Source organism: Amaranthus tricolor, chromosome 9, assembly GCF_026212465.1.
Source record: "Amaranthus tricolor cultivar Red isolate AtriRed21 chromosome 9, ASM2621246v1, whole genome shotgun sequence".
Lineage (NCBI taxonomy): Eukaryota > Viridiplantae > Streptophyta > Magnoliopsida > Caryophyllales > Amaranthaceae > Amaranthus > Amaranthus tricolor.
In genome coordinates this window covers 404267-416937 of record NC_080055.1, presented here as the reverse complement: position 1 = coordinate 416937, position 12671 = coordinate 404267, and the positions used below count along the sequence as shown (strand labels likewise).

Genomic DNA, 12671 nt, shown 5'->3' with positions numbered 1-12671 from the left:
TTAAATTGAAGAAGGAGTATATTGCAATTCATAACGAGCACCCAATGATGTATCTCAATTAGATTTACCTTGAGACGGTTGCAAATGTTGATGCTGGATTAAGAATTAAAAAATAAGAGGAAGGAAGTCTTTGGAGTGGGGATCTGCATCTCAAATCTACTATCATAGTGGCAAATCTCGGCCTTATACATCCTCACAAGCATCTCAAACGCCGTCAGATTTTGACACATTGATCCAATCAAGATTCGCAACCTTTCAAAAAAGGCAAAATCAAGCAAATAATAAATTAAGAGTGGATCTTGAAAGAAGATAAAATAGATTGTGGTAGATAACCATGCTACGAAAATGCAAGCGATCAAGCGGAAACGATAAAATTCCTAGCATTTATGCTGTTTCGGTTAGGAAACGAGGAAGTGCGAGACACTTGAAATGCTTGAGGAGGAAGCGGGAGCGTTGTCGGGAACGACAATTCGCGGAAGGAAGCGACTTGAATTCCTGCAACACAACACGTTAGCCTTGTCCGGGGGTTGATCTCCCGGAAAACCCCTCCGACGCTCAAGTTAGAACGGAAATGTCAGATTAATGAATGAATGATTATAGAATGAGCGCAGGAATAGAGATGTCGGGGTCGAGGTTACTTTTATCTGGGTTGGCTAATGAAGAGGACTGTGAGTAAGGATATTAGAAAGGACGTTCTCAGATCCCTCCCCCTTTGATGCTGGCTATCTCTATTTATAATGGTCGAGAGGGAGTTACTTCTGGGAGAAGGTTGGTTATCATAGATAATGGGGGGCGGTTATCAGCACTAAAGAAGGAAAGTCATGATGGCGAAGAGCAAGGGTCAGTTATAAAAGGGAAGTTAGGTCAATTGGAAGTTACTTACCAGAGGGAAGTTAGGGTATTTGGAGGTTATTAACTTATGGCCCAATCAAGGAGGTTGGAGAATTCAAAAAAAGCCCCTTGACCGAAAGTCAAGGTCAATCCGAGAGGTCAAGGGGTATTAAGGTAGTATGACATTAATAATTTAAATAAATAAATAAATTAAATAAGTGTTACCATGACATTTAGCCCTACGCATGAAGGATGATGTGAGGAGGGAGCCCCAACGACCCGAAACATCTTTCTTTATGCGGAAATAATACTCATTTATCAAAACCGAATTTATGGAACAATGCAACCATGGAGGGATTGGAATGCTCGAGGAGATGAATATACTCCACAATTTGGCAGACCTTTTGGCGGATTATGGAAATTTGGGCTCGTAAGCTTCGAATCGACTGCTCACACGTCGAATTCCGAGTTGTAACGAAAAAGTTATGACCTTTTCAAAATAGTCATGTAAGACGTATTGAATCCAAGAGACAAGCAAACAAATCAAGCCGCGGCTCGTAGCACGCCGCAGAGTAGCCCCAGTCATATGTACCACGCAGCAGCAAAAATGCGAACGGGAGGGTTTGATCCCGCGACCTGCCATGCAGTGTGCAGCTCTTGAGACCAACTGAGACAGCAGTTTACTTGTGTAGCATATTGCACGGATTTGTTATATTTCAAAAGTTCCAGTTGCTTACATTACTTCATGCTGTGGATGCTCCATGACTTAGAATATTTTCGAATTTTGACCCACACAAGGGGGTCCGACTTGTCGACCTTGCGGACAACATGAAGAATTTTACATGTTATCACGGAGTATGTTGTACCTAAAGACGCGGATTGTAGCATGCCGTGGGGTAGTCCCAGCCCTTTATACCTTCTAGCAGCAAAAATGTAGTTGTGGAGGTTTGATCCTACGACTTCTGGAATAGCGTGCAGCACTTGGAACCGACTAAGACAGCTATCTACTTGTGTAGCATGTCGCGCGAATTTTTTATAATCTGATGCTACCAGCCCAGTTTGTGCTACTTTAATGCCGCGGCTATCCCATAACTTAGAGTATTTTTTGGAATTTGCTTACCAAAGGGGGGTCTGACTTGTCTATCTTGCGGACAATATCACGGTTTCCTCCCTTCCGTTTCGGATTATATTATATTTGAGGCCGCGAAAATTCCAAGACTTAGAATATTTTTGGGCGAAATTGCCACCAAGGAGGGTCCGACTTGTCGACCCCACGGGCCAGATACCAGCTTTATTGTTAAATCTTCCTTCTCGCTATTATATGCTGTGGAGTCTTAGGAGGATAATATGTCACGGCATAAGTATGTCTCAGCCAGAGTAATAAATCATGTGAGCAACTAACGATGCGGCTTGGACTTTTGCTCAGAATATTTCCGCGTCTTTAATTTAATCATGACGCGAACTGATTGTCCGCGTCTTCAACTATACATTCAATATGAAAATCCTTCCATACTTAGAGTATTTTCAAAATGATTGGGAGCACCTGGGGTCTGACTTATCGATATCACGGATTGATAAGAATACTTAGAATAATTTCTCGTCTCAACAAGCCTCTCATATCCTCTACGCCGCGGAATAAATGTAAGGGTCCGCATCTTCAACCAGACGGGTAATGCGGGAGTCCTTCTATACTTTGAAAAATTGGAAGTTTTTCATATGACGCTTTCTAAGGAGTATGACGCGACCTCGTTGTGTTTCGCGGCCATCTTGGATGACGCGGAAAAATGATCCACCAGATTTATAAGTCAGACGGTAGAATGGGTAATCTCTATATTTAGAATTTTTTCATATTTCTCTTGGGGTGTAGCTTAGGGTTCGACTTATCAACTCTACGGCGTCGGTAGGAAATTTGATAACTTAGAGGAATTATCAATATTTTCGCACTTTGGGTGTCCAACTTATCGGCTCCCCGGATACGTTCAAGTGCTGAAATACTTAGCCAAATTTTCCATATCTCCCCTGTAATTGGGGGTCCGACTTATTGACTCCCCAGATACGTTCAAGTGCTGAAATACTTAGCCAAAATTTCCATATCTCTCCTGTAATTGGGGGTCTGACTTATTGACTTCTCGGTTTTGGCGTTGGATTCCACTTCTCGTTTTAAGGGTGTTTAGGTGTGAAGTTAAGCATTTATTGCTACAATAAATAGGTGTTTTGGTACTGTTCCCTCTCACCTAACCTTCATTAATATTTTCTTAATTTCTTAAGTTATTAGTGAGAGAAAGTAGAGAGATAAGCTCTGACAATCATCAACCACCCTTCAAACTTTTGACAAAATTCTCAAAGATCTTCAAGGCTTCTAACAGAACTTCATCAAGTTTCTGACAAATCTTCAAATTTCTTCAACAAGGTATTCAAATTTTCCTTCAAATTGTTGAATTTCTTCAAACTGTTCTTGAATGTTGGCTTAAGACTTTGAATTTGTTTATGAATTTAGTCTTTATTCTTTACAAGTTTCGCCTACTACTTTATGACTATCGTTAATATGGATGTCGCGGCTACTCATGAGACAATAGCTAACTTGGACATTAATTCTGCTAACCCGACGGAAATTCCATTGGTAGTATGTAGACGTTTTAATAAGGAGGGGTTGCTAATAAATGATTCGGATGATAGCAGTTTAGTAAGAATCACCCCTCATTACGAATCAATAAAGACCGGGGACGAGTCGTTTGTATCCCCCATATACACACCGGAGATAATGAAATCGACTCCTTGGGAAGTGAGCGTCGCTTTCTTCCCAAATTACTTGCCGCGAATAAATCCTGACTTGGAAGGGTTATTGTATGTAGATATGGAAAAGATCGAGGGAGCAGCCGAGTCTTCTAGAAGGGAAAGCGCGGTGCTGATGCCCGGGTGGCGGGCCCCTCAATTACTTTATTGATCTTCAAACTAAGAGGGACTTGGACAGACAACGGGATGCCTTCTCTTTGAAATGGGGTTTGAAGGATGATTTGAACGTTATTACTCCAGTGAACTACGATACTGTTAGGTTTCCCCCTCCTCATTGTATAGCTGTATATTTCCCTTCCTTCGAGTTAGGGCTTAGGTTTCCTCTTCATCCCTTTTTTTAGGGAAGTGTTAGATTTTTTGAACGTTTCTGTGCCCGAGTTATACCCTAACGCATGGGGCTGTATGGTGGCGTTTTTGATTTTGTGCAAAGTTTTGACCGTACCTCCGACACTAACAGCTTTTAGATATATTTTTAGAGCCCGATTATGTAACTCCCAATTGCATGGTTGCGGGTGGATAACCTTCACACACCGCCGTGGGCTGAAGATAGTCCACGACCTCCCTGATAACCAGAAGGGGTATAGGACGAAGTTCGCCTATTTGTACAGTTCTAGGGGGTGGAACATCAAGACTTCTTTTGACATTAAGCCCAATCTTTCCGGTTTTAATAATGGAATCCCGCAGTGTTCATTTACTGATGCGGTGATTATAAAATATGCGAAGATGGACGTGCAGTTGGGGAGGAAACCCATGAACGTCCAGCTCAATTCGATACCGGGTCGTTCTGAGCTGGAGAATGAGAACCTCCTCTCAGCATTTGGGATCAGCTTGGCTATCGATCAGAGTAAGGGTGGTTGGCTCTTTCCTTTACCCTTGCATTTTACTTGTTTCTAACTTTTGATTTTTCAGGGAACGCCAAGGAGAATTTGAAGGTAAAGAATCCAGACCTCATGAAGAAATTCAGCGTGCTGCGATTTGCTCAAGGGGCCAACCAAAGGGCCGCGTAGAAGCCTTTACCTCTTCCGCCCAAGGTATACTTTCATATTTTTTGTAAGCGAGCCATGAGGAGTTTTAACTTTTTCTCTTTGTAGGATTCGGCTACGGTCGAGAAGGGACTGGACGAGGTGCCCAGCGAAGAGGAGGCTCTCCGGTTCTCGAGGAGAGGAAGAGGGTTCATATTCCTGATGAATCTAAGAGGGTGATCCCTCCTAAGATGAAGGAAGTAAGGAAGAAGGAAGGGAAGGAGAGGAAGAGAAAAAGAGACTCTTCTTCCCACGCGGAGAGTGCGACGAAAAAGGCCTCTGTAGACACCATTCGGACTGCCGTACCTCTTCAGATGAGGTCGGCAGAAAGGGAGGTGTCTACTCCTGTGGGGGGTGCAGTTCCCTTCTCCAGCAAGGGCAAGGAGAAGGTGGGAGAGTCAGCTGCGGCTCCGGAGTCGCGTGTTGAGGAGGTGTATCGTCGCAGGGAGGTCCTACCCTTCCTGCATGATACCCTCTTCAGCGAACTTGGTCATAAGGGTATGATCACCCGTTTCAACAGGGCATCATCCCATCTGATCAGCAGGAAGGATGTTAATCATCTGGAGTCCTTGCCTCCCAGTGACAGGGTTCGCCAACTCCAGGCTTCCGCGGCTGAGGTACCATATTCTCTTTTGTTGCTTTGTTTAACGTGAGAACCATCGGACCATTTTTGACTTGATTTTTTGACAGACTTTCTTGAGGCTATCTTTCGTGCTGAATCTTAGCCGTCAGAGTGCCGCGGATAGAGAGACCCTGGCGGCTTTGACCTGCCGCTGCGCGGAGCAGAATGACGAGTTCAAGAAGCTCCGGGAAGATCTGGACGAACTGCCGGGCCTAAAAGAAAAACTGGCCAAGTGCGCCGAACTGAAGGAGCGCTTGGTCAGGACTGAGCAGTGGCGGGAGAGGGCCAAGAAGCAGCTAGAGGGGGCCATTGGAAGCTTGGACACGACCTCCAATATGTCCTCCACCCTCATTCAACAGGTGTCGGATGATCTGGCTAAGTTCAAGACCTTGCTATTCGCGGCTAAGGTGTACAAACTTCGCTCGGAAAGAAGAGCCCGAATAGCTAGGGATTGGCTGACATCGGATGAGCCGGAGGCGTCGAGTTTTTTGGGAGATCTGACAACCGAGATGATGGAAGCCAGCTCTAAGATCAGCGATGAGAAATATCGTCTGGCTGCCGCGGAGCTAGGCGTCAACTTCAATTCTCTCCAACAAATGGCCAATTAAAAGGGGGACGAAGCTTTGACCAACCTAGCTTCGATTCTCGAGCGGGAGTCAGCGGTGCTGATCGATCCAAGGTGGGATGTGGAGGAGGAAAGGGCTTGGCTGGAGAAGGTTGACATGGAGGGTGAAAAGGAGGCTTTATGCCTTGATTTAGATAAGTTAACTCTCACTCCTTCTTCAGCCTCGGATGTCCCGGAGAACTTGGCGCTTTCTAAGCTGGAGGGTTTGTGCTTTTGTCAAATCTACTCATTGATGAAGGGAAGAACCTCCAGGGCTTATCCAAGGATTTATCTGAGATCGAGGTAGAGCCGTTTAATATTGAAGAATTTATAAGCTTCACCCCGAGCCTCAGTGAGGGAATGGCCGGGTCTCCGCAGCTGCCGCCTCAAGATCCAGAAGGGGACGTCGAGGCATTTCTGAACGATGTTTAATTATTTAATTGTAAAATTTGTTGTATTGGCCGATGTACGATGAATGTTTCTAGGTTTTGGATTGAGTTGTAATTTGAATAATTTGTCTATATTTATGCTGGATAATTATGATGTTTTTTGCCGTGGATTTATTCAAAACACTTTGAATTTCTTTAGGTGCCTGACTCATAAGTCGCGGTTTATTCGGACCGATATGGAAAATAAGGAAATTAAAAATTTACTTAGAATAACTTTGATCATTGGACCCCTCTCAAGGGGTCCGACTTATGGATGTCACTGATTTCTATCGGATTTATATGAATTATTGATTTTAACTTTTATTGGTTTTGATTTTGGGGCCCCTTTCAAAGGGTCCGATTTGTCGAGGTCATTGATCTCTTTGTAGAAAGTACTGATTTTAATAAGATTTGCAATACTTGAGAACTAGATGATAGAGAAAGTAGAATATAACCGAATGTGTGAATGTTGAAGCTTTGAAGTTGAATAGTCTGAGGATACTGAAACTTCTGCTATATTGATATTGGACTTTGTAATCAACAACGAAGATGATAACAATGGAAATGTAAATTATAACGACTTGACTGATATTTGAAACTAATGATTATTGACTGGCCTCTTGCGAATTTTATTAAATATAGTACTTTTTCAAGTGATCTCCATTCCACGGGCGGGGTAATTTCTTTCCTTTCGTGTCTTCCAATTCGAACGTCCCTGGTTTGATGACGCGGGTAACTTTGAATGGGCCATCCCAGTTGGCCCTAGCTTTCCTTTCTCCACTATATTTCCCGTAGCTTTGACTTTGCAGAGGACGAGGTCACCAACTTGGATATGTCTTGTTTTGACACGACGGTTGAAGCTGCGAATCATCTTTTGTTTTTGGGCTATCGATCTTAACAGTGCGTTTCCCCTTGTTTCTGGGAGCAAGTCCAAATTTGTTCTTTTTTCTTGTTCATTCTCGTTGTGCGAGTAGTAGGTGACTCTTGTGGAGGGCATACCGATTATGTAACACCCCGGCCCCTTGGACCGCTGGTGACTACTTTTGGAGACTGTAAACTAGCCCCACAAACCAACACAAGTCTTTCCAGCGCACTTTGGCCTCACTCGTGCGCACCCGGGAAAACTTCCCAGGAGGTCACCCATCCTAAGATTGCTCTCCACCAAGCACGCTTAACTGTGAAGTTCTTAGCAAATGGGCTCCCTAGAAAAGAAGATGCACCTTGTTGATATGAGTAGTCTATCAATACTTTTTCAAGCTAAATCTGGGGTATTACACTCACTCCCACTTAGATACAACGTCCTCGTTGGACCGTAACTTCAGGATCTTTTCCCCCGCTAGGTGCACTGAACACTATCAGCCACGGTCTATTTGTAACACCCTCAGAATAGGTCGAACTTTTGAAAACACCTTTAATGAAAAACATGAGCCAAAACCTACTCATGGGAGTGTTACCGCCACATCTATTTCTAATAAAATAAATGTAAGGCTTAACAACTAAGAAATAACTTAATAATTTTAAATCCAACAAAGGATCTTACAACATAAGAAAAGACTGAAACGTAATTTGTGTCCATATAAAATTTAAACAACCTAAGGTAAAATTAAAACTGAAATACGACTCTAGTAAAAGCTATATTTCTAAGTGATCCTAACTCCGCGATTCCCATGCAATCAATAACCTGAAACACAAGAATGCAAGAAAAAACAAGGGAAAAACTCCCAAAATCAGAAAAATTGAGTAATTCCAACTCCATCCCGTAAGACGATTAAGTTTGAAAATGATTTAAGAAAATACAATATAATCAAATTGGAAATAATTTTAGAAAATAACATATAGCTGAGTTTAATAGAAAACAATTTGAGAAAATAATATATATAATATCATATAAACCAATTTATTAATTTGATAATTAATAATGACAAACACATAATCAATTTTAAATTTGAGGGAACGAGAACGCCAGTAGGCCGAGGCTTTACCCCTATACCTACTTCAACAAGAGGTCGTCACCCCAAATAATTCAAGGCCAGCAGAGTAGTCTCAGGGAACCCTAGTGTGCACACCCCTTCTACTTGGATCACAACAAATAGAAGGAAGACCAAACATCATATCAAGTATCAGAAATAATAATACCTGTCGGCAGCTATACTAACCAAACAGAGCAACCTGTTCATCACCCTTATACTTGGATCACAACAAATATAAGAGCTTCATTTCCCTCGTGTTACACTTTACGTGATTTAATATATTTTAATAATTAGTTGCAAGCACACAAACTTAAACTGGCGGAGTATACTGGGAGTTTCTTCTTTTCTCTTTCCGCAACTAATACTCCTGACAGCGAGTATTCGGAGATAGAGACGTATAGGACTAGCTTTTCCCCGTTGATGGGTTAAACTAGTTTTGGTAAAGAGGACAGGTGCTCTTTTAACTGGCGGAAGGATTCTTCAGCTTCTCTCGTCCATTCAAACTTGCTTTGTTTGAGGGTTTTGAAGAAAGGCGAACATTTGTCCGCGGACTTGGATAGAAATCTCCCTAAGGCGGCCACACATCCTGTTAGCTTTTGGACTTCTTTCACGGATGTAGGGGATTTCATGTCCTGAATAGCTCGGATCTTGTCTGGGTTTGCTTCGCTTCCTCTCTCGTCCACCAGAAAGCCAAGACACTTTCCTCTAGTGACCCCAAATACGCACTTGTCTGAATTAAGTCGCATTTGGTGTCTCCGGAGGGTTTTGAATGTTTCGCGGAGGTCCGCGGCATGTTCAGACGCCTGCTTGCTTTTTGTGATCATATCGTCCACGTATACCTCCAAGTTTCGTCCAATCTGGGACTGGAAGACCTTGTTTACCATTCTTTGGTAAGTGGCTCCGACATTCTTTAACCTAAAGGGCATGACTCTGTAACAGTATACGCCGACATTTGTAATGAATATTGTATGCGGCTGGTCTTCGGTTGCTAACGGGATCTGATGGTAACCTGCGTTAGCATCCATGAAGCTCAGTAGGGCGTGGCCTGCCGTGGAATCCACCAAACGATCTATCTTGGGGAGAGGATAATCATCTTTCGGGCATTCCTTGTTCAGATATGTAAAATCAACGCACATCCTCCACTTCCCATTTGACTTCTTGACAAGAACAACGTTAGAGAGCCAATAGGAGTATTTGCATTCCCTGATAAATCCGGCTTTCAGCAATTTTTCCACCACTTCTTTGGCGGCCTCTATTCGCTCTTTCCCTTGATGTCGCAGCTTCTGCTTTACTAGTTTGTAGCCTGGTCTTATATCGAGTTTGTGGCACACGACACTTGTGGGTATGTCAGGCATCTCTTCTGTGAAAAAAGCGAAGATGTCGCGGAAATCAGCTATGGTGGTAATGATATCTCGCCTGACCGCATCTGGAAGATATTTCCCTATTTTGATTTGTTTTCCCTCGAATACCTCTACCTTCTCGTATCGTTCCACTGGGTGGGGCCTTTCGTGTGTGTTGGGATGGTCCATATACACACTCATGATGGTTGGAGACCTTTCTTTCCTCTCTCTTTTGAAGGGAACGACGGAAGTTCCCCGCTTCAGGGTGTTGACGAGGCATTGACGTGCCGTCATCTGATCTCCCTTGAGGATGCCAACTTGTTCGTCGTCCTGCTCAAATTGCAACAAGAGTTGATGGGGAAAGATTGCGGCTTTGATCTTGTTGATGAGTGGGAGCCCCATGATGGCATTGTAGGGGAATGTGAGATCCACCACCGTGAATCGTATGGGCATTGTTCTGCTTCCGTCTTTTTCCCCTACTCGTATAGGGAGTATGATGGTGCCTAGTGGAATAACTTGATTTCCCCCGAATCCGATCAAAGGTTTGTCGAGGGGTTGTAGGTGTTTTTCTTCAAACTTCATTTTTCTTAGGCACTCCATGGTTATAAGATCGGTCGTGCTTTCGATATCTACCAGTACTCGCTTAACCTTCATTTGCCCAATTTTGAGGGTAACCACCAAAAGATCAGTATGTGGTTGTTGCAGCGGTTGGGAGGTAGCGGCATCGAATCTCATGATCGGTCCACTTGATTTGGTATTTGGAGGTCCTTTGAGCAAAGCATGTACGCTGTCTTTCGCGGCGCGGATGGTAGGATATTCTTCGATGTAGCCGCCAAAAATCATGTTGATGGTTCCTTGTGTGTTGGAACTGTCGCGTCTAGCCTCGTCCCTCTTGGGGGATCTGCTTCTTTGATTCCAAGGCCTCCTTTCTGCTTCTCCCTTCGCGTCGTAGTCCTTCCGATTGATGAACCTTGACAGTTTTCCCTCGTCGGCCAACTGATGTAGGATACGTTTGAGTTCGCGACATTGGGCCAAGGTGTGGCCATGTTCTTTGTGGTAGTCACACCACATATTGTAGTTGCGGCGATCGGAAGGGGTGGTAGTAGGAGGTGGAGTTAGCAACTAGTCCCGAATGGCGAAGAATATGTCTTTCCTGTTGCGGTTGAACATCGGGTCGTTGTCTCCGTCGAGCAAATTTCGCGTCCTGACTTCTCCTTCTGTGACATAGACATGTCTGGATCGTGGAGGTCCCATGTCTGAGGGAGGTTCTGGACGACGCGGCATATAGTTTCTATCTCTTCTTGATGTGTGTTCCTCTCTGTTCCTTGAGGATTGATGGGATGATATTGGATCCTTCTTTTCTGATTTTCGTTTTTTGGGGTCATATGCCTGACATATCTCAGAAGCCGTGACGTAGCTTTGACACTGCTTCATGGCCTATGCGTATGTCTTCACTTGACTTTCGACCAACTGGAACTTGAGCCTTTGAGCCTTCATTCCGTTGATCAGGGCATTAAAGGCGACCGATTCTTCCAAATCAATTACCTCCAGCACTGCTTCGTGGAACTTCTTCAAATATGACGATATGGACTCCCCTTCCAATTGTGTTATGCTAAGCAAGTGGAAGTTCGACTTCTCCTGCCTTCTAGATGCTACAAAGTGACCTAGATGCTACAAAGCTACTCCTATGAGAGTAGTTGGGAAGAATTTGCACCACAATGCTGGGTTGGTGGTGTGTAGCAGCATCAAGTTCTTGTAAGCCATCAAGTGTTCCTCTAGGCAGGACGTTCTATCGAATGCCGTCATATTCGGGATCTGTATCTTCGCCGGGTTGGGAGTATTCAGTATTCCCGGAGCTAGTGGAAAGTTTATAGGCATGGAGTCTTCAGGGAGATTATCTTTGCCGACCTCATTCCGCGGCATAGTGATGGGGCTGGTGGGATGGCTAGATCCCGTGAGCTGCGCTTTCTTCCTTTCTTTCCTTCTTCTGTCCACCAGCGATTGAACGCTTTCGGACGCCCTCTGCTTCTTACTTTCTAGATAGGTACGAGCGTCTCGAGAGGCGGTTTTGGATTTGTCATCTCGAGGGTCACTTCTGTCGTGACTTGTATGGGTCCTCGATCTCTCCCGTCTTTTCTTATTTCTTCTGCTGGAACGTGACATCCCTGAGTTCCCATCTTGAGATTCATGGGATTTCGGTATCTCACGATGGGGTTCGATTCGTTCTTGCAGATTTTTTATTCGGTCCGCCATGTCTTCCAACACTCGTTGTTGAGTAGGATTACTATTTATGACGGCGCGGAGTTGTTCGGAGAAGGCGGCAGTGAGATTTCGTGCTAGCATGTCCAGATCACGGCGAGTCACGGCTTGATTGTTAGCGTGACCCGCTGAAGTGTTTGTATCTGTGCTGTGCACGGTAGTGGTTTGAGTTGGATTCTTCTTGGGAGCCATGCCTTTTTATTCAAGTCCCCACAGACGGCGCCAAACTGTTTCGGTTATGAAACGAGGAAGTGCGAGACACTTGAAATGCTTGAGGAGGAAGCAGGAGCGTTGTCGGGAACGACAATTCGCGGAAGGAAGCGACTTGAATTCCTGCAACACAACACGTTAGCCTTGTCCAGGGGGTGATCTCCCGGAAAACCCCTCCGACGCTCAAGTTAGAACGGAAATGTCAGATTAATGAATAAATGATTATAGAATGAGCACTGGAATAGAGATGTCGGGGTCGAGGTTACTTGTATCTGGGTTGGCTAATGAAGAGGACTGTGAGTAAGGATATTAGAAAGGACGTTCTCAGATCCCTCCCCCTTTGATGCTGGCTATCTCTATTTATAATGGTAAAGAGGGAGTTCCTTCTGGGAGAAGGTTGGTTATCATAGATAATGGTGGGCGGTTATCAGCACTAAAGAAGGAAAGTCATGATGGTGAAGAGCAAGGGTCAGTTATAAAAGGGAAGTTAGGTCAATTGGAAGCTACTTACCAGCGGGAAGTTAGGTCAATTGGAAGCTACTTACCAGAGGGAAGTTAGGTCAATTGGAAGTTACTTACCAGAGGAAAGTTA

At 44.2% G+C, this 12671-nt stretch overlaps 1 protein-coding gene across 1 annotated transcript; it reads right to left on the bottom strand.

The window, feature by feature from the left end:
- Positions 1 to 8695: 8695 nt before the first annotated feature.
- LOC130824124 (uncharacterized) lies at positions 8696 to 10681 on the bottom strand. Its single transcript, XM_057689013.1, has one exon. It carries the CDS (start codon positions 10679 to 10681, stop codon positions 8696 to 8698), a length of 1986 nt encoding a protein of 661 aa, XP_057544996.1.
- Positions 10682 to 12671: the final 1990 nt, after the last annotated feature.

Excerpts from the sequence above, each read along its gene's own strand:
- LOC130824124 (XM_057689013.1), bottom strand. The coding sequence starts at position 10,681 with ATGTGGTGTGACTACCACAAAGAACATGGCCACACCTTGGCCCAATGT.